Source organism: Galeopterus variegatus, unplaced genomic scaffold, assembly GCF_000696425.1.
Source record: "Galeopterus variegatus unplaced genomic scaffold, G_variegatus-3.0.2 Scaffold8153, whole genome shotgun sequence".
NCBI lineage: Eukaryota > Metazoa > Chordata > Mammalia > Dermoptera > Cynocephalidae > Galeopterus > Galeopterus variegatus.
The window spans coordinates 65,793-86,034 of NW_007734264.1; the positions used below are offsets into that span (position 1 = coordinate 65,793).

At 50.9% G+C, this 20,242-nt stretch overlaps 1 protein-coding gene across 4 annotated transcripts; it reads right to left on the reverse strand.

The window, feature by feature from the left end:
- Positions 1-600: 600 nt before the first annotated feature.
- On the reverse strand, positions 601-20,240 carry PATZ1 (POZ (BTB) and AT hook containing zinc finger 1). Of its 4 annotated transcripts, none has more exons than XM_008592660.1 (5): positions 18,415-20,240; positions 16,941-17,004; positions 10,254-10,425; positions 3,593-3,665; positions 601-2,110 (listed from the first exon to the last, which is right to left on the reverse strand). In XM_008592660.1, exons 1-5 carry the CDS (start codon positions 19,683-19,685, stop codon positions 2,077-2,079), a joined length of 1,614 nt encoding a protein of 537 aa, XP_008590882.1. In that variant the 5' UTR covers positions 19,686-20,240; the 3' UTR covers positions 601-2,076. The 4 variants fall into 4 exon arrangements, with proteins under 4 accessions (XP_008590882.1, XP_008590880.1, XP_008590881.1 ...); XM_008592658.1 differs by having other exon boundaries at positions 3,593-3,730; XM_008592659.1 differs by lacking the exon at positions 3,593-3,665.
- Positions 20,241-20,242: the final 2 nt, after the last annotated feature.

Here is a 20,242-nt window from a genome sequence, read left to right on the forward strand (position 1 = left end):
TAACATCAAGTAGATAACATGGGGTGGTGGGTGGGAGGCAGGAATTCAAGTTGCTGAGCTTCTCAGAGCCCCTTGGCATGAGGATTTTCTCCCTGCTCATGTCCCTCCTAGATCTAGCTAGTTGCTACAATGGGCCCCATCTAACTCCAGGGTCTTCTCTCCTAGAGTCCCAACCCCTGCCGCATACCTTCCAGGACCACCTAACCTACTCTACTGCTGTTACTGTCCCCTCACCTTGCCCAGTTTTTCTCCTTGTACTTCTCATTACCTGAAATCCTATTTAAATCTGCTTGCTTATTATCTGTCTCTCCCACTAAGCTCCACAGGGGTGTCTTGTTCACCACTGTATTCCCAGGGCCTGAAACTGGGCCTGGCACACAAGCAGTGAAGACAAATAGTGAATATTTGTTGAATGAATGGATGAATCCTGGCAGCTAAGTCTTCAGTGGGAACATCCCTGTCAATCCCAGTGGAACTGGAGCAATGAAGAGGGGGGTCTCCTGGGATCCTGCACCCACTCCAAGTGCAAAGGTAGAGACTGACCACACTGGGTCCCAAAGACCCCAAGCTGAAAAACCGGACTCAGGGGAGCAGGCAGAGTAACGTACTAACGTTTTTAATACAGTCTGATCAGATCAATTCACATCACAAGGTCAACCTGGGCTTGCTCATATGTGACACAACCAAGGTACACAATGTCCCTACCTGCTGGTTTTCCCACCTTCCTGGCTCCCAAAAGCATTGAAACCCCTACCTCCCTGACCAGACTGACATTTTTAAAAATTTCGCATAAAACTATTTCTTCCATAGACTTCAAACAATCAACTAGCCAAGTTAATTATGGTACATCTAAACAAAGTTTAATACTAACCCTAATATGTGACTGCGGTTTACAAAGAGCTCTGTATCACCTGGGATAGCTTTCAGTAGCAATTCACTACAACTGGTCCTAAAAAATAATAACAATAATAATAATAATTAGAGAATTAAAACCCACCAGCAAGTTCAATGGTTAAAATCACATAAGAACTGGAATTTGGGGTGGGGGGTGTCCTCAACAGCTGAGCTTGTCCTAGCAGGGAAATGCTAGTCTCCAAGAAGGGCTCAGGAAGGTCTGGGGTCCTCCAGGCCAAGAGTTGAGCTTAGGGGGGCTCTCAAAGGACACTCACCCCATGGTCCGCGTGATGCTGTAGGCTTCTAGCTTCCTTAAAAACAGTTGGGCATCAGTGTTGTATAAGTGGGTAGAAACCCTACTGTGGTTTCTCTTTTGAAGGATATGAGAAGGGGGAATGAGAAATTAGAGAAGTAGGAGGGGACCAATATCACTGAGGTCCCAGAATGCCACGGGGTTTGGGTTTGGGACTGGAGTCACTAAGAGTTGAGCACCAGGAATTCCAGCTTCCGCCTATTAGAAAAACAGGGACTGGTGTTCCCTTGGAGGCCTATGTAGTGTTTTCTGCCCTTGTCCGGGTCTTGCAGATATTTCTGCAGTGTATCAGATGAGAATCTATTTCTAAAGACCACTGGGGGAGTGGGTGGTGGAGAGGGAGTGGGGCTGGGAGTGGGGGAGGGTAGTTAAAAACGAATAAAAATCTCTCAGCTACAGAACCCATAGACATCACTTCCCTCCGCATTCACAGCATTTCTCAGCAGTCCCTGGATGCTGTTTCTGTGGGGATGCAGCATCTGCCTCACTTCCCCTCAGGCCCCATGGGCTGCTGGTCAACCTCAGGATCTACTAAAGATGATGCAAACGCCGACTGAACAATCTGAAACCCAAAGGACTCAAGGAGAGACATGTTCTGCTGGGGAGAGAAAGGTGAGCCAAGGGCAGGGCCCAGGTCCCCCAGGGGGCCCCCAAGGGCTCGGACATGCACCTTCTGGATGTGTTTGTTCAGGTAGGACTTAGAGCGAAAGAAACTTCCACATTCAGGGCATGGGTACTTCTTCTCCCCATCAGACTCCATTTTGTTTTTGGGGACCGCCATGTCACAGGAGAAAGAGCCATTGGCGCTCTGCTTCTCTGGCGTCTTCAGGTCGCTGGCATCTGAGAGGTCACCATAGGAGTCGGAGCTCTCAATCGGATCCTGATGTGAGCATTTCTGGCCTTCTATGAAAAAAACAAAACACAGGGGAGAGATGAGGCTAGGCTTTGGAGATGTCCCCTCCATCTCTTCAGAGATGCCTGGAGGGGTCATGAGGGACCAGCTCACAGGCCTGTGGAGGGCAGCCGATGACCAGCCATTGCCCTGGCGGAACCCACAGAGGTTCGACTGGTCAGTCTGGGAGCCTGGAGTGCCTACAGGGGTGAGATAGCAGGGCCCTGGGGCCGCCATCCTCCCTCACTGTGACTCTTCATGCAGGTGCACATGTATTGCTCACCATCATCTCAGCCTGCTTCAAGGAATAGGGTACAGAGAGGGCATCGCTACTGGTCTGCCCAGAACATCCAAAAGACCCCCAACTCCCAGACACTCTCTTGGGTGCCTTGGGGTAAACAGCTATTCTGATGATGTTGAACAGGTACATCAGTGGCCTCGTCTCCTGCACCAGACCAGCTGCATCCTAGCAAGGCAGGCAGAACCAGAGCCATGAGGTCCTCAACCTGGGTAGTCCCCATCGATGGCTCAGAGAGAACCCAATTCTTTTCCTAATGCTGCAAACACAAGCCCTGCCCTTACCACCTTCCTTCTGCCAAAACCCTTCCAGGGCCAAGCAGCTGAAACACAGAGATTAAAAGCAACTGTGAACAACTCAGTCGGCTGGGTGTCCCCACCCAAGACTCTGGAGAAGCTGGCCAAGAGACAACCCTCACTGCTCTGCCTTGCCCAGCCCACATTGGAGTCCTCTACCAATCAGCAGCCTCCTGCCGGGGTCCAGAAAGCCATGCCAGGAAGGGTCTGTGATGGGAGCATGGAGCATGCCATCTCTGCCATCTCTACCATCTGCCAAGCCCCTAGCCTCATCCCTGAGGCAGCAACAACATGACATACCACAGAACAACCTGAGTCAACAAGTGACGGTGGGCCTGGGGAGCTTTTTGCAAACCAATTCCAAGTCAGAGGCAGTCAGGTAGCTCACTTATTGCCATGCACCTTACAAACGCAGCCAGAGGCCCTCCACAAAAGGCCGCTCACAGCAACCAACCACCCTTATCGTGGGAGAAGCCAACCATTGGCTCCACAGGGTCAAAAGAGGAGAAAGCATTCAGCCACAGCTCCACACCATCCTAAAGAGCAACAGGCAATGGACAGGCCCAGAGTGACTCATCATGCAGGGCTCTTCTTCCTGCCCTGGGCCCGGGGCATCCCTGAAGGGCTCCAGATGGTGGGGGCTGGCCAGGAGGAAGGGAGGAGGGCTGGGGAAGAGGAGGCGGGGGCTAGATCTCGGCAGTGCCCTAAAGCCTCACTCACTGCCCTGGAGTGAGATACCCACTGTGACTTTTGTCTTGGAGGCCACTGCCACTCAGATCTCTGAGCCTCCTGAAGGCAGCCAGAAAGCTGACAGCCTTCTCGCCTCCCCACGCCCAGCCCAGCGCCCCCACAACACAGTCTGCGCAGAGAAGCAAAGTGCAGAGCAAGGGGTCGCTTGCCTTTGTTGCCATAGGTCCTGGCGCAGTGGAACGCTGCTCCCCCATTCGGGATGGGCTCCTGGTGCCTGGAGACCTGGGGAAGGGGAACACCGTGGTGGGTTTTAACATGGACCTTTAAGTAGGAGGCAGAGGAGAAACCTAAACAAGACAAAAGGAGATGAGATCCCGCGGCCTGCAAGAGATAACCTCTCTGCTTCCCCCATGCCTCTCTTCCAGCCGCTCTGGCTAGCATTCCCAGGTCAGCCGCACCTAGAAGGGGCCCACTCCTTGGCTCAAAAATGGCTGTAACATCATGAGCCATGTGGCTTGGGATGGAGGGTGGCATTGTCCACGAAATGGCTTCTCTACAGTGCCCACTCTGCAAGGCTGCAGTGAGGGTACCAGGCTGGCTGCCTGGTGGGATGGCCTGAGATCCTGCTCCTGCTAGGGCCAGAGGCCAACTGCCTCTAGGATTGCTCCACGCCTCAGTAACAGGTGGTTTGAGTACATGTCCCACAGCCCCAGGTCAGCTGCAGGGACTGTGGCTAGAAATGTGGTCAGACAAGTATGTGGGGCTCCAGGGAAGCCACGGGATGCCAGTCACCAGAATGCCTGCTTTATACTTGTAAAAGGTAAATTGGACAACAATCAAACCAGATGGAGGTAAAATGAAATTCCAAAGGGATGCCATTGGGGTTCCCCTTCTTCTACCTGTTAAGATATGTTCTATTTTGCTAACTTTCACACATTCAGAATAACTGTATTTAGTGACTGTTTAGACTTTTTGAAGAACAAGAATAGGAAGTTATGTTAAAGGGGGCACTGTCTTCTCTTATTCATGATTGTCTTTTTGGTTCAGTTTTGGAGCATCTACCAGGTTCACTTACAGAAGAAGAAACAAGGATGATCTCTGTCTGTGTTTATCTTGGGGCAGGGGCAATCCAGTCGTCTTGGAGCTGCTCCAGCCCACTGCCAGGTGCTTTAGTCAGTTTGAGACACGTGATATCTCAGGCTGGGAAGAGCAGATCTTGGGCCAACTTCCATAGCAACTATGAGTTCAGGTATACGGAATCAGGTGGGCCAGTAAAAGGATTTCAACTTGGGTTTCACAGGAAAGAGGTATGCCATCGAACCCCACCATGGCCAAAGATCAGAAAGTTCTTTTAGAAGGAAACGAAGCTTTTTAGTATAAGGCCCATTTGGGGTGCCAGTGCCCTGAGGGTGTGTCTTTAATCCACTCCAGATCTGGTTGACACATTCTCAGTTACTTTCATTCCCTTTAAAATTATATAGTCACAGGATAACAGTGACACCCACTGCTAAGGGGTCAGAGGCTGCAGAGACTTCTGTGTACTGTGCACAAGACTTGTTTTAAAAAAGTCTGAATTGGCACGGCATTCTGAATGCTTCTGGAACTGTAATAAATGTTCACCTTTAGCAAGCTCTGATAGTGTGCCAGGGCCCAGAACATTGCATGCACTATTCTGTACAATTCCCCCAACACCCTATGTGCTGGGAATTATTTTTTTTTAAACAATATTAATGAAAACATGCTGGGAATTATTATTATACCCATTTTACAGATGAAGCAGCAAGAGGTTTGGTGAGATTAAGTAATTTTGGGTCACATATACAGCTACTAAGTGGCAGAGCCTAAATTCCAAACCCAGGACCATGTGCCACCAGAACTTGGCCCTTAACCAATGGTTCCTATGTTTTTGCCCTGGGCCCTAGAAACATCCCTTAGAATTTTTGCAAGAGATTTCATTATCACCATTATGTTCATGTATTTCTCTGCCATACTGGTGGGTTAGAATGGTAGCTGCTGGTGGACAGAGGGCTGGCTTGTGGGAAGTTTACTTAACAAATATTCCCGACAGCAGCAGTTGATGGTTCTGGTGGAAAACATGGGATCTGGAGAATTTTCCTTCCTTTCCCAACACTTCTACTTCAAATATCTGCCTGGACCAGATACTGATATCCTGCCCTGCCTGGTAGAATAAGTTGTCCTGCCTTATGACCAAAGTGGTCTGCCTGGGGCCAATCACTGGGACACAGACTGGCTGAAGAGGGTCCCATGTAAACATTCCTAAGAGGGTGGCTGTAGTCAGGAACAAGCAGACAAGGCTAATGGGAAAGAGGTTCTTAGCCCTGCCCCTTAGGTTGGCATTATGGAGACTGCCAAAACGAAGCTGAACCAGGAGACATTGGCCCCTGGCAACTAGCACAAGGTATCAGAACTTTCTGGTAATATGATGATGCTACTTTAGAAGGGAATTTTTTCCCTTGGTTTTTAATCCCTTGCAGGGCCTCTGAAGTAGTATGAAACCTGCCCTGTAGCATACCACAGCAGGTCCACTGCAATCTAAAAGGGACGGGAAAAGGAGGGGGAAAGCACTAGGAATTATATTTACTCCTCGTGAGGAGAGCTATACCAGGGAAATACAGCAAATGCTCAATAAGACCTTGCTATGATTTCCTGAAAAACAGTCTGAGAAACACGTAGCTGGGTTCTCTTGACTTTAGCCCAGCTGCAGATTGTACTACTTGTAGCAAAACCACATGGCAGGGTGGTAGGAGTGGATCCATGGCTGCCACTTAAAGCCCAGAATTTAAACACAGAGCTAAGTGTTGGGATGAAACAGAAGCTGAACTTGTGAGCAGAACACATCTTTGAAGCCAGACATATTTAGCTGGAATTCTAAACTCACTTGCCCATTCACCACTGATTAACCAAGAGCCAAAGAGGTAGCTTGATCCAGGCATCCATGTGATGGAGACGCTGAGCGCACAGGTGAGTAACACTATGACCAAGAAGCCACCCTCCCTCTCACTCCAGAGACGAAGCGTTTATTAGCAAAAAGCCACTGCTCCTCAGTTGCGTTTTCCAGCCTCATGTGCCTGTGATTCACAATCCAGAAGCAAATCCAAATCCTCCTTTGATAGGTTCCACATCCGTACAGGTGCTGGGAACTGCTTTCCCCTTGCCTAAACCCTGGAGGAGCCATCCTCAACTGCGCTGTGTTGGAGGGGGCCTAAGGAGGTTTGTGTCAGTCCAGGGAAATGGCAGGCAGTCTGTGTCCATCCACGTGTGCTCTCACCTCTGACCAAGGAGAAGCCTTCCTTTACCTTTTAATCATTGATGTTTGAGTCCAAATGTCTCTGTCAAAGGCAGACTACTGGTAAGCCATCCCTTTTCCCCATACCAGCACATACGTATATACAGATGGTTCCCAACTACAATGGTTCAACTTATAATTTTTCAACTTAACAATGGGTTTATCAGGGGTATTAAATGCATTTTTGATCTACAGTATTTTTAATTTACAATGGATTTATCAGGATGTAGCCCCATCATAAGTCAAGGGGCATCTGTATACAAAGACCTTGGTAGAGAAATTTTAAAAGAAAGGAAGAAAATCACATGATCAGCCAGGTCTTTCTCTCCTTCCCAGTGCTCAAGTCAACTGATTTCAACTCAAAAATGAGGGAACAGGCTTTTCTAGCCATAGTACTCCCCCCACTGCAAATGATCTTCCTCTATAAGTGGTAAAATAATGTCCTGATATGTCTCAAGGACAAGGAAAGAGTCATCTGTCTCATAAACTCACATGTGATTCAAGAGTGGGGCTAGTGTAGTCAAGCTGCCTTCCCTCTTTCCCATTCTTCATGGCGTGGAGTTGTTTTTTGTGGCAAATACTGAAAAAGGTAGAACTATAGGTAGTTAAGTTGATTGTTTAAGAATTCCTGGGATTGAAGGACCTCAGAGGGTACCTGGAAGTACACCTTAATTTGATTTTAATCATTCTGACCAACTGGCTGACTGTTAGCCTCTGCTTGAACCCTTGCAAGGATAAGAACATTCATTTATTCATGCAACTCCTGTATTCATAGCCTTGGTGGCAGCAGGGCAAAGGATTACAGAGCTCCCTGCATTCTGATTCCAACGTCTCAACGTCTTTGGTGCCCAGAAAGAATCTTATCCTCTTCCTAGAAAAATGTGTTCCTCTTTTTTTTTTTTTTTGGTGGCTGGCCAGTAAGGGGATCTGAACTTTTTTTTTTTCCTTTTAGTCTCTTCCTATTTCTTCCCCACCCTCTGTAGATTTGTTTGTTTGTTTTCATGTGTTTGTGTTTTTTTTTTGTTTTTTCCTTTTTGTCTTTTTTCGTGTCTGGCAACAGACCGCAACCCTCAGTGTCGCGCCCGCACCGGACCGGGACTGGCAATGGGATCACAACCCTCGGTGCTGCGCCCGCCCCTCGCTCAGCCAGTGAGCGGGAACTGGTCTGTATGTGGGATCCGAACCCTCGGCGGGAGCGCTGCCACACTTCCCAAGCGGCGCACTGTAGCAGTGCGCCACCAGGCCGGCCCTGTGTTTGTGTTTTTGTAGCAGTTTTTGGTTTACAGAAAAACTGATTAAAAAGTACAGACAGTTCACGTATCCCCCCCCCCCCCACCCCCCCCACACTTTCTATTATTATTAACGTTTTACATTAGTGTGGTATAGTCTTTTCCTATTTCTAATCAAGGAATAAGTCAAGAAGTAGAGTTCTGCTCCTTCTCTTCTGATAGAGACTGCAGTTGTTTCTCTTCCTTCTGAGTACCCAGCATGGGTTGGACCAGAGCCTTCTTTTGTCTTCTTGGAGTAATGGACTTTCCGCTCTGACTCTGGGACGCAAAGATGTTCAGCCTGTGATCCAGATCTAGTCTTGGCTTTTCTTAGCAGCTTTCAAGGCTAAGTCCCCCACCTGAGTTGTATAACTTGTGGCTTTACCAGACCTTGGAAAAGAAGTCTAACGTACAATTGTTGACTTTGCCACATCAGCTGTCTCCTAACAGACAACTTTCCCTGATGCTCTCTGATCTTCTCTTCTCCCAAGTTGGGCTCCCAAGGGCAGTGGCACTGGGTCTGCAATCTAGTTCTTGCTCTACTCTGTTATCTAAGCTGGGCTTCCTAAGTTTTATCATTAGCATCCTTCTCCACTCTCATTGGTTTTCAGCCTCTGGTCTCTGATCCCAGTTCTCATAGTTAGAATTTCAACATTGAAAACTTGACAAGATGGCTACCGCCAGCATGTTACAGCACGTTTAGAGCTATTTGGAGGTGCTGTCAGGAAGCCATTTAGGATGAAACCACCTTTTGCTAGGGTTTGGGCAGCCCAAATCAAGATGGTCAGCCATAGCCTGATACTCTCCTTGCACGTATAGCCCCAGTGTTTGCTAGCCAGGGGAAGCTCCTGCCAGAAATGGGCTCTACTGACATGTCAGAAAACAGGATAGACAGCTTCAGTGGCTTTAATTACTACCTCCCCACTTTCACAGAAATTTTCCTGGTGATACAAACATCAATATCCAGCAGCTTGCAAGGCAAACCCCAGGTGTGCAGTCCCAGGGAGGCACCCAGTTCCAGGATACCAAGAACATCCAACTACTCAGCAATTTTCCTCCACCAGGTGCCTCAGGGCACATGGAGATAACACAGGCACCCAAGGATTCCAGCAAAGGCCCAAAGGGGTGTTTTGCCTGGTTCAGACCAGTGTCAACTAGCAGTGTCTTTCCTAACATTGTTACAAAGTATAAGGATGGAGCCTCCCAATTGTGCTGCTCCTTGTGGGTTCTGAGAACTTTCACCTACCTTGTCTTTTGGGATCCTCACAACAAATCTCTGAGGTGGGAAAGGGGGGTGTTCTTAACCCCATTTGAGAAATGAAGAAACTGAAGTTTAAAGAGGAGAAGGGAAAGCTCAAGGCCACATAATGAGGAGATGAAACCAAACCCTGGGTCCTTTGACTCCTGGTTTAGTGCTCAACCTACCAGGCCATACCCCAGACTTCCAGAAGCATTGGGACAAGAGTGCCCCAGGAAATAAGGACATCCCAGCAATGTCTCCTTTGAGCCAAAGCAAGCATACCATGCAGAAGCATCCTCACGCCTACACAGACAGCTGCCCAACCTCCTTCAGCAAAGATACGGCGCAAGCCACCTCCACTGATGCTGTACTTGCAAAACACAAATCTCCAGCACTTCCAACAGCCAACTAGACACAGCAGAACCTCAGGGACAGGCCTGACTTCATCAAATATGACACCATAGCCAAAGAATAAGACACTACCTAGGCCAACCTCATCTTTAAGCACACCACCCTACTCAGAGAACCTTCCACTTTCCTTTCTTGTCAAGGCCACAGTCTACCTGAGTTTGGGCTCTTCTGACATGTGCTAGAAAGTTTCTGCTCCTTGTTCATCTCCAGACTGGACCTCCTTTCCTGGCTACTGAATTTCATATGACAGTGAATCAGTCAGCAAAAGCTCTCAAGCAGGACCCCTTTTTATCCCACTTTGAGACTTAATGACTCTCCTACCAACCTCAGTAGTTCAGTGGTGTGTGCAAAATGCATCCATCCTGCCACCTGAGCAGCAGGTGTGTTATGGACCCAAGCTTGGGAATAACCTCTCTCTTTCTGTTCCCACCTGCTGGTCTCCTGGGATCTCCCAAGCACCCCAAGCGTCTTGGGAAGAAAGGGGTAACAAACAGCTAGCTAGGTGATAAAGGTGTGTATTGTTCAGTAGGAAGAGAGGGCCATGCAAAGAATGGAGTCTGAGGCAGGGTGGTCAAGACACTCCTGGACCTCTCCTACAAGTTCAGGCCCATCCTCTGGAAGTGAGGAAATAGTGGAGAGATTACCTCGGTTACAGATACTGCAGAAGTTGCTGGGCCCCTCGCTGTGCTTCTTCAGGTGGTCTGCCATGTATGCTGCCCGCAAGTATTTCCCACACACCTGGCAGGGCACCTTGTCTTCATGACAGGCCAAATGGGAGCGCAGACGGTCTCGAGTGGCAAAAGAAGCATTGCAGGTCTGAGGGCAGAAAGGAGAATAGGATGAGGCGAAATCTGGCATTCCATACCTGATTCGCCATCAAGTCCACCATGAAGCAAAACCAGTTAATGGCTACTACATGGACTCCCTTTATAAAGAGAGCTTTAGAGTTCAGCTCAGGCTCTCTACCTAGAATGCCAAGTGACTGCTCTTATTTCCCATGATGCCTCCTCACGGGACACCGCAAGTAGAATTACTAGTTCTAAATGGCTACCACAAACATGCCCAGAACATGGCAAGCTAAGCTTACACTCCTCTACAGAATGATGACTTAGACATAGTTCATTCTTAAACATTAAGAACTAACTTTAGGTGCATTGGCTATAGGTGAATTTACAGATGAGTTACTGGCATATAAACCAGTCTTCCTGTTCTCCATCCCTGGGTTTCCCCTAGTTGCTTTATACAAAGGATTCAATTTATTCATTTTATCCATCTTAGCCACAGGGAAATGGAAAGGAAAGACAGGACAAAGCACAGAGATAACTCTTCATAATATATTTTTGTGAGTTTGAATTGAAAAAGCAGTCTGTAAAATGATAGTGTCAATTCCACTAATATGAGAATTAGCAGAGTGAACAAGGGCTGGAGACTTCAAGAAAATTTGTGAAGGCCGGCCCGTGGCTCACTCGGTAGAGTGCGGTGCTGATAACACCAAGGCCACGGGTTCAGATCCTATATAGGGATGGTCGGTTTGCTCACTGGATGAGCGTGGTGCTGACAACACCAAGCCAAGGGTTGAGATCCCCTTACCAGTCATCTTTAAAAAAAAAAAAAAAAAAAAGAACATTTGTGAAATGTCAAGTTGGGGAAGTACTGGTAATAACAAGGATGATGATACTACCCTGCATTGACTGAGCACTCACTATGCGCCAGGTAGGCACCGCACTTAGCCTTTTGAGACACTTATCTCACAGAATCCATCCTTACAACAGCCTGCCAAACAGGCCATATTACCCTCCAAGAGAGCATGGCCATGGAAAGCTGTGTGTAAGCAACATCTCACAGCCAGGTCCCAGGGCCAGGTGACTCAGGAGCTGAGGGTCAGCAAAAGCACCCCAGGAAGGAGGCTCCAGGTCACCAGGCATCTCCCGTATCTGAGGACCTGATTTACGTTCAGTCATTGATCTCCCCGCAACATTCCTTCCTCAGCTGGGTCTTGCAAAGGCACCAGCCTTGGGGGTCACAGAATGTCAGGAGAGCCCTGAGAAGAGTTGAATCCAGTATCTTTCAAGCTATTTTGGTTCCATGGAGGTGTTTCAGGGGTTCTAGTCAAGTATGACTCATTTCTTTTCTCTATATGTATGTGTCTCTACTGTTTTAAAACTGTAAGAGAAAGCAACATTCACATTTAAGTGCATTACAGATAGAATGTTAAGTCGCTGAAGACCTGGCACACCATTAACTTGCTGGAATGGAGCTGCCCCTGCCACCTTCATTTAACAGAAGCATATCCTGAGAACCTGAGAACTCAAGGTAAGTGTCTGAACAGCCACCACATACAAACATTCATCTACCTCCTACCATACAAAGCAAGAAACAAACATATGCAATGCTGTGCAAACAGAAGACGCCACTGTTTGCTATCCCAATCCCAAATATCTGTGCACATTAGCACAGGCCTTGCTGTTCTCAGTAATTGTCTTTTAAGTAAATATGACAAATTTGAACAAAACAATTTATGCTAATGAAATAACTGCTTTTATCTGTTTTATATATTGTTTATTCATTTGACAAATAAGGAAGCTAACTTTAGAAAGTGAACTTGCCCAAAGCATAAGACTCAGCTACTAGAGAAAACAGGAGTCTAAACACCCTTGCCATGCCAGGCCAGTACTCTACCAATCCTCTCTGCCAATCCTCTGGCTTCCCTGAGGTGTTACAGAACAGCTGAAATGGGAACCAGCCTCTGAGCCTGTGCTCTTACCATCTCAAGATTCAGTAGAGGTAGCTTCTGGTAAGTGAAAGGTGCTGATAACTTTTTTTTTTTTTTTTTTTTTTTTTTTTGCGGGTGGCTAGTATGGGGATCCAAACCTTTGACTGCTGATACTTTTTAACATAGTGTGCTTTGTAGCTAAGACCCCACTGATAAGAAAATGTGACAGGATTTGTTCAGGAAAATTCCAGCACTTAGGTGATTCAGAAAGCATCACGGATGCTTGGTCTCATGGCCCAGGTGGGCCCCACCTCAGTCAGAGACCTCATGACCCAATAACAGACCACAGTGGGAGGAAAAACTCAAGACACTTCCAACCATCCCATCAGCCTGTAAACCAGACCAAGGGGTGCACCTGTCTGGGGACCAAAGCTGGCTTTGCCAGGCAATGACCCAAGGACCACTGCTCCAGTGGCGAGAAGCAGTGTGTTCTAAGCCTCAGAACTCAAAGGAACCAACATGGACCAGGTGTAAAAAAATGGGGCTGAAAGCACACATTCAGGATTGTCTTCCATGTTTCCTGGGAAAGCCACTAGAGGAATATGAAAGAGATGCCTTGTTTCTCTTGCCAGCCTTCTTTTAGGATCTGTCCCCTAAAGGCTTTGCCTGTCATGCTTTGCTACCTAAAGATGATGGACAGCCAAACCTCAATTATCCACAAGTGGATTATCCATTTGGGGATTAGCTAAGTAAAATTAAAATCCCAGACTGGGTTGGCTTCCCCCATCCCATCTTCCATTGAGTATCTCTCAAGGAATGAAAGCTAACTTTAGCCTGATCAAACATAATTAGGAATGTAAATCTCCTGCTGGGGGAAAAAAAAAAACAAACACAATTGAAGCTTTCACTGTGTTACAAAGCCAAGCTGAAGTGATTGTTGGCTTCTCTGTGCCAGGACTGACGACCCTCCATGGCTGGAGTACCCAGGTTTTCTGGGGAAATTGTGAAAGTGTAGTCCAAGTCTAGGCCTGACAGAAGTTAAAATATCACAGAACATCAAACGACCTGGTGATACGACCCAGGAGAGAAGTGCCTGAGGGAGAGAGATGTCAAAGAAGACACCCAGAACTTCCATGCTGGGGGCACTCAGGAGAAAAGCATTCCTTGTCCTTGGAGACAGGGAGAAGGCAGAGGGACCCTGATGAGAAAAGAGCAAGCCCGCGGCAGAATGCTCTAATTGCCCATGGTGCTCGGAATGGCAGTCCTGTGCAGCCTGCTATTGTCCTGTGCTCACCTGCCAGGTCCTGGCCCAGCCACCCTGAGCTTGGGTCATCACCACTCAACTCTGAGCCCCAGTCATGCGCCCTTCCCTCCTCTGCCAATTTCTTCCCTCCCAGACTTCCTAAAGCTTTTCTTCCCCAGGGTTGAGCAGCTTGGGGATGAGACCCAAATGGTACCAAGAACACTAGTGTACACCCCACCCCTGGTGGCCTTTGAAGTCTGGCAGCCTCAAGGAGTGTCTTGAGCAGCCTTCTCCCAGAGCCCTGGGAAAGTTTAAGGGCAATGCATGGAGGTCCAACTCCATGTGCTTTGTTGGCCCCCTTCTTCTTGCATGTAGGCCCACCTCAATTCTTTTCTAACCAGCTCAAGAAGTGGGGCCACTGGAAGCAATGGTTAAGGTCTGAACTTCTGCAGCCTCTCAACTTTAGGCTGAACTCCATGTGGGGGAAATGTCCCAGTCCACTGAGGTCATAAATCCAGAAGTACATGGGGCATCTGGGCCAGTTAAGGAGACTCAGGCCATGCCCAAGAAGACAATGTGCCACTGCCAAGCCCGAGACTTCCTGCCCCTACATTTGATGGCCTTTCCACTCAAGCTGTGGCACAAGTCTCTATAAATGGCCCCTTTCATCCTCTGTAGCTTAAGAAGGGGCGAAGAAGTATGGCCTGTGCCCAACATGCCAGGGGCCCAAAAAACCAATTCCCAGAGAACTATCTCTTCACCTCTGATGCTTTCAGCCTACCATACCATGCCAAACAGATGTCCCTGCTGTTTAACCAAGCCCAGGCACACCTGGCTGGCCAGCCCAGAGCATGAGAGCCAGCTGTCTTCACCTGCTGGGTCCTCGTTTAGAGGAGTTTTGGCTTACGGGGCCAGAGGTGGGGCCAACATTTCTGTGAGTGTGTGTGCTGGAGGGGCAGCGCAGGAGCAGGCTCATACACCAAGGGACAATGATGTCAGTGTTATGACACACACCAAGGACAAAACACACAAAGCCTCAAATGTTAGAATGAAAACTTTTATCATCACTCCTGTTCTCCCCGCAGAGCCTGCGGGGGCTAAAGGGCACACCAATGGGATCCAAGGGGGGCCTATATCTGCTTTATCAGTCCCCAAAATCATATATTGGGGTGGCCCAATATGAAGCTACTGGTTAGTTTAGTTCCTGAGCAGACCTGCTAATAAACCTCAAAAGCACAAAAGTCTAATTCACTAGCCAGAAATGAAAGCAGGACATGTCTGAGTGGGAAGGGAAAAGGGCAGCACGGTTGACCCTAGTTGGAGTTGTGCCAGAGTCTTCTCTGGAGGCAGATTCACTCTCAGAGTGGGCGGAGGGGTGGCCAGGTTGCCAGTCTAGAAAACCCATGCCTTATGGGAAGTGATGCAAGGGGAGGGGAAGCAGATAAGCTAGTGGGTTAGCTCCTGGGAAGACACCAACCTCCAAAATCACCCAGGCAAGGACAGATGCCCAGGGATACCATCTATTGGGGGAGGAGGGAGCAAAAGAGCCCAGAAAGAAACTTGGAGGCTGTGGGGGGACCCAGAAAGGTACTCCTTGCTACTCCCATTTAGGGGCCCTGAGCTGGGAAAGATTCCAAGTCGTCCAGGGAGAAGCAGGGCACGGTGGGTAAGAACCACCTTGCTGGCCTCTCCCAAGAGCAGGGGTCTCAGGCCAACCACCAATCCTATTCCCCTCCACCATAAACCCTCTCCGGGGAGGCCCAGGCTAGCCTACAGGCCACTGGGTAAAGGCCCGGCTGCCCTCTGGGGCAGTCCAGCCCTGCCTCAGATATCCTGGAGGGGCTGGGCAGAAGAGAGTGTTGCTGGAGTGTGCTGGGCTCAGGTTTTCAAGGGCTGGGAATGATTTTTTTAGAGAAAGGGAAAAGGCGGTGTCAGGAACCGAATGGGACGACCTCCACAAAGCAGGCTGGGCAAAGTCCCATGATGGCAGGTCGCTAGGAAGAGGTTCCAGGGGCGGCAGGCCGCTGCTGCTCCCAACCCACACCTGGAAAAAGGGCAGAGAGTGCAGGTTACCCCCCCAGGCCATCGGGCATGCCCCCACTGCCCTCTGGGCTTCTCCTACTCTGCCCGGGCTGCTCAGCACACTACCTGGGAAAGTCAGAATGTGCTCTGTGATGAGAGAATCAGAGACAGAGAGAGAGAGAAGGCAGCAAGGCACAGACAGTTCCCAGCACACCCACCCCAGGTCATCCTCCTTGGGGGAGGTTGCTGAAACTGCCTAGCCCGCTGTCCATGCCTGGCCCCCAGGGGCTCTTTGCCCTACCTACAGCACATCCATCCCTCCCTACAGGTCTCCCTAAGCCCTCCCCCTTGCCACCAACATGATAAGGAGAAGCAGATTATCCTACCAGCAGTTGTAGTGAGCACCCCACAACCCTGTCTCGCCCTCAGTTGTCAGGAACTTGGCACCGGAGAGGGGAGATAACCAAGGAGAAGACAGGCATGTTTTCCATCCATACAGGAAGGCTCAGTTTTCTGGGCACCAGCAGGACCCCCAGATATTATTCAAGCAGACAAACCAAGGGTGAGAATCAGGGGGCTGGCCGGTTAGCTCAGTTGGTTAGAGCACAGCTTTGAAACACCAAGGTCAAGGGTTCAGATCCCAATACCGGCCAGCCACCAAAAAAATAAAAAGGGTGAGAATCTGGTCCAGCCTTCCCTACCTGCTACTATGTAGAGAGCTCACAAGAAGAGATCACCTTGCTCTCCAATCCTCCAGAAACCCTGGCTGTTTGTACACATAGTTCAAGATTGGTTAAACAGTTGCCAGTGTCTGGAGATGAAACCACCCACTCCCTTCCTCCTGCATCCCCTACTGCCTATGCCTTAAACTGAGGGGACCCAGAAGAAGCTCCAACTTGGGTCAGACAAGGGGAACGGTTGCTGGGTGAACCATGGAGCCCTTTTAAAAATGTTACGGTCCCTAAAAACTACTAGGAACCAGCAGCCAGGCTCAGCAAAATGCTAGGTCCCCCAGGACAACATTTGTGCAATGTGGCCCACCATCCAAGGAGCCAGCAAACACCAGGAGAGGAAAGCCAAGCAACGGAGTGAAGACGAAGAGAGGGTGGGAACCAGGACCAAGCAACTAGGAAGGAGGGAACATCAGTGGTGGTGGAAGGGGGGCTGGGGCGAAGAACAAAGAAGGAGAGCAGAGGGAGGTGGAGGGACAGAGTGAGGGAGACAGAGTGGAGGGAGGTGTGCAAAGCGATGGTCAGTCAGCTGGCCCGGCACACACATCAGCTTGCTCAGGCCACAGCTGTGAGAACAGCAGCATTCTCCTTCAGCCCATCTCTGCTCTGGCCCAGCCCCTACCTGACACTTGTGTGGCCGCTCAGAAGTGTGCACCTGCTTGATATGTCCATTCAAGTGATCAGGCCTGGAAAAGAGAGAACCGAGGGGGACTTTAAAACAAGAAGTCAAAAGATGGGGCACAAACTTGACCGGACTCCAACACACACACACTCTCTCTCTCTCTTTCTCTCTCTCTCTCTCTGCTGGAGAGGCCTCCCTTTCCCCAACCCCAGCATGACAAAGACAAAGTCACCACACAGCTTTTGGCTCTATTGGCCCAGGCCTCTCTGCCCTGGTTTTCTCTAGAGGGTGACGGGAAGTGAGTATTTGTCTCTGATCCTCCTACTCCACCAACTCCCTCCACCAGAAACTCAATGATTTCTAGGACCAGAGGCAGCAGCTTTAAAATGAGACAGGGCTGACTTGCTGCAGCCTTTCCGGAGGGGGTATGTGTGATTCATTGTCCAGACTAAAGCCCCTTAGAAACTCAGTGTTCCCCTCCCCCAGCCTCTCCACCACAGCAGCCAATGAATGCCACCCGGATGGAATTCAGTCCCTAGAGGCCAGCGATGCAGCCTTAAGTCCCCAGCTGGGCTGGTAAGCCAGATGCCCGCCTGAGCAGGTGGGCAGGGGCTGCCTGACCGGTAAGACTGGTTCCTGGTTGGGGCCCCTCTGAGGGAGTTCTCCATCCCTAGGTTCACACACACAAAGTCCTCAGTATCCAAGTTAAAACAAGCCTTTTATTCTTAATATTCTCTAAGAAAAAAAAACCCTCTGCTCCCAGACAAGTCCTCAGTTCCTCATTAGACTCACTAGAAAGTGAATCTAAAAAGAGGTCCTGCCCCCCTTCTTTTCTGTATTGAGAACATAAAGGGGATCTATGGGTTCAACTAGGCTCTGGAGCCACCAGGTCAGAGCAGATCAGATTTTTGTTAAGCAGCAGCTCTGGGTGCTGAGCTCTGTATGCTGTGGTCCCAGGGTCATGTGAGGGGCAAAGCTGGAGTCTACTGATCCAGGATCACCAATGCTCTGTGGGGGTGGATTTGGTGCCACAAGAGTGTAAGGAGTCCCAGATACACTTGTTCCAGTCCCTCCCTCCACAGCCATTCAAACGGGGAAAGTCGCTGGAGGAGCCCAGCCTCCCGCCCCCAGAGGGGGTCCCATGCCTGATGCCGGAAACACAAAGGGAGCCCAGGGAGAAGAATAGCAAGGCCTGGTGGCTCTGGCCTGAGGAATCCGGTCCCTTCTCACAGGCCCCAAGGACAGCAGGGCATGCCTAGTGCCAGAGAACTTTGGAGGGAAGAGAAAGCAGCTCTTTGCCACACCATCTCAAAATCAAGGCCTATAAAATACTCTCCCCAAACCTGGCATGGCCCTATGAGGTCAAGTGACCCCCCCCCCCCCCCAAGTCCCACACCCCTGTGAGGGAGTGGACAGGGAACTAAGTCATAAGACAGGACTAAGGCTGGGGGTGGGGGAGGGTGCCTTTCCTCACCTGGAGAAGCCTTTCCCACAGCTCTGGCAGATGTAGGGCTTGCCCACGGACCCATCATGGGACCGCACATGGTAGGACATGCGGTCTTTTCTCTTGAACCGCAGCCCACACACAGGGCAGGAGTAGGGCTTCTCGCCAGAGTGGGACAGCTTGTGCCGGTTGAGATGATACACATCACGGAAGATCTTGCCGCAGATCTCACAAGCCACCTGCTTCCTGGTTCGACTCCTCTTTCGGGGGCCATCGGGGTCCTCAGAGATAGGTAGCCCATTCTCACCCAGCCTTGGAGGAGGAAGGTCGATGTAGCCCAGTTGGAGGCTGGTAACACCGTGCTGGGCCTCATGCTGCCGGAGCCGGTTAGCATCCGTGAACACCTTCCCACACAGGCCACATGGAAGGATGCCTGCCTCTCTCAGGCCCCCTGGGGACCCGAACATTGAGTCCAGCAGGTTGGCCTTCCTTGGGCGGCCCCGGCCTCGCTTGCCAGTCAGGGGAGGGGCACTGGATGCCACATTGGGAAATGGGGAAGTCAGCAGTTGGGGAGATAAGGGTCCAGCCACCATGGGCAAACGGTCCACCCCAGGTAACACAGGCAGGGAAGCTTGGCTAGCAATGGCTGCACCTGCTGCCCGGGCTGCCTCTTCCTCGGGCTGCATGCTGCCCGCGATGCCATTGCTGTTGGCTGCCAATGCTGCCCCATTGGTCATGTCCAAAGGGAAGCCTAAGTCCGAGGTCCCAGGGGGGCGAAAAAGCATGATGTCGGCCCGGGCAGGGGGCACCAAGATCTGCACGTTGGACTGTTTGATGACTTCTTGGCAGATCTCAATGACCGACCTCATCAGCAGGAACTTGGCGGCCGTCATGAGCTCAGGGAAGCTCTCCAGGCGCACCACGATGCGGGAAGTATAGGCGAAGTCCAGAATATCCCCGAACACCTTGGAGCTGATGGTGTGCATCTCCAGCTCCCGGCTGCCCCCGGTCCCGCCGCCCTGGGTTGCCGCCGCGCCTCCCACATCAGCGGGACCCCCGTCCGCAGTTCCGCCGTCGCCCAACTGGGCACTGAACACCGACTCAAAGTACTCGCTGCAGGCAGCCAGCACGGCGCGGTGCGCTGGGAAGCTCTCATCACCCACCCGCAAGAGCACATCGCAGAAGCGCCCGCCGTTTTTGCGCTGCTGGTTCAGGTTGTGCAGCATCTCTGTGCTGTGCCTGCTCACCTGGTAGGTGTAGCAGCCCGACGGGCCGCAAGAAGCATCGTTCACCCGCTCCATGGCCGCCGCCCCCTCCCCGCTAGCCGGGCTCCTGCACCTGCCCTCCCCCTCCCTTCCCCTAAGCAGCGAGAAGCAGGATGCAGCGGACGTGTCCACACTCCCCACACGTGCCGGCCCGGGGTTCTGTAGTCTCCCAGGTGCGCGGAGCGCACACGCCCCCTGCCCAGATCGGACTGTCTACACTGCGGGGTACGCCACCCTTCACATAGCCGCCCCCAACGCCACTGGTCCCGCGCCCCTCTCCTCTCCCCGCCCGCCCGCCTCCCCTTCTCGGTCTACCTTCTGGGGGGTAAGCGAACCAAGAGGTGCGCCCCTCCTGCAAACGCGCCTGCCACCTCCCCTCCCGCCCGCCAGGCGGCGCCGGCGCGCAGCCAACAGGGGCGCGGGCACGCGAAGAGAAGGAGGAGGGGTCCGCCGCGCGCGCGCGCCGCTGCTTTTCCCGGGCCCGCTGGGGGCGCGCGCTGCGTCCCCTGCAAAGCGCGAGCCGGGGCGGGGGTGCCGGAGCAGAGGAAACAAAAGGCGAAGGCGGCGGCGGCTGGGTGCGGACGCGAGCGGCA

Coding starts and splice junctions, on each gene's coding strand:
- PATZ1 (XM_008592658.1), bottom strand. CDS start 19,685: ATGGAGCGGGTGAACGATGCTTCTTGCGGCCCGTCGGGCTGCTACACC. Junction 10,426..16,940: donor AGCGGCCACACAAGTGTCAG/GTAGGGGCTGGG, acceptor TTCTGCCCTCAG/ACCTGCAATGCTTCTTTTGC. Junction 3,731..10,253: donor CTGCAGTATCTGTAACCGAG/GTAATCTCTCCA, acceptor TGTCTTGTTTAG/GTTTCTCCTCTGCCTCCTAC.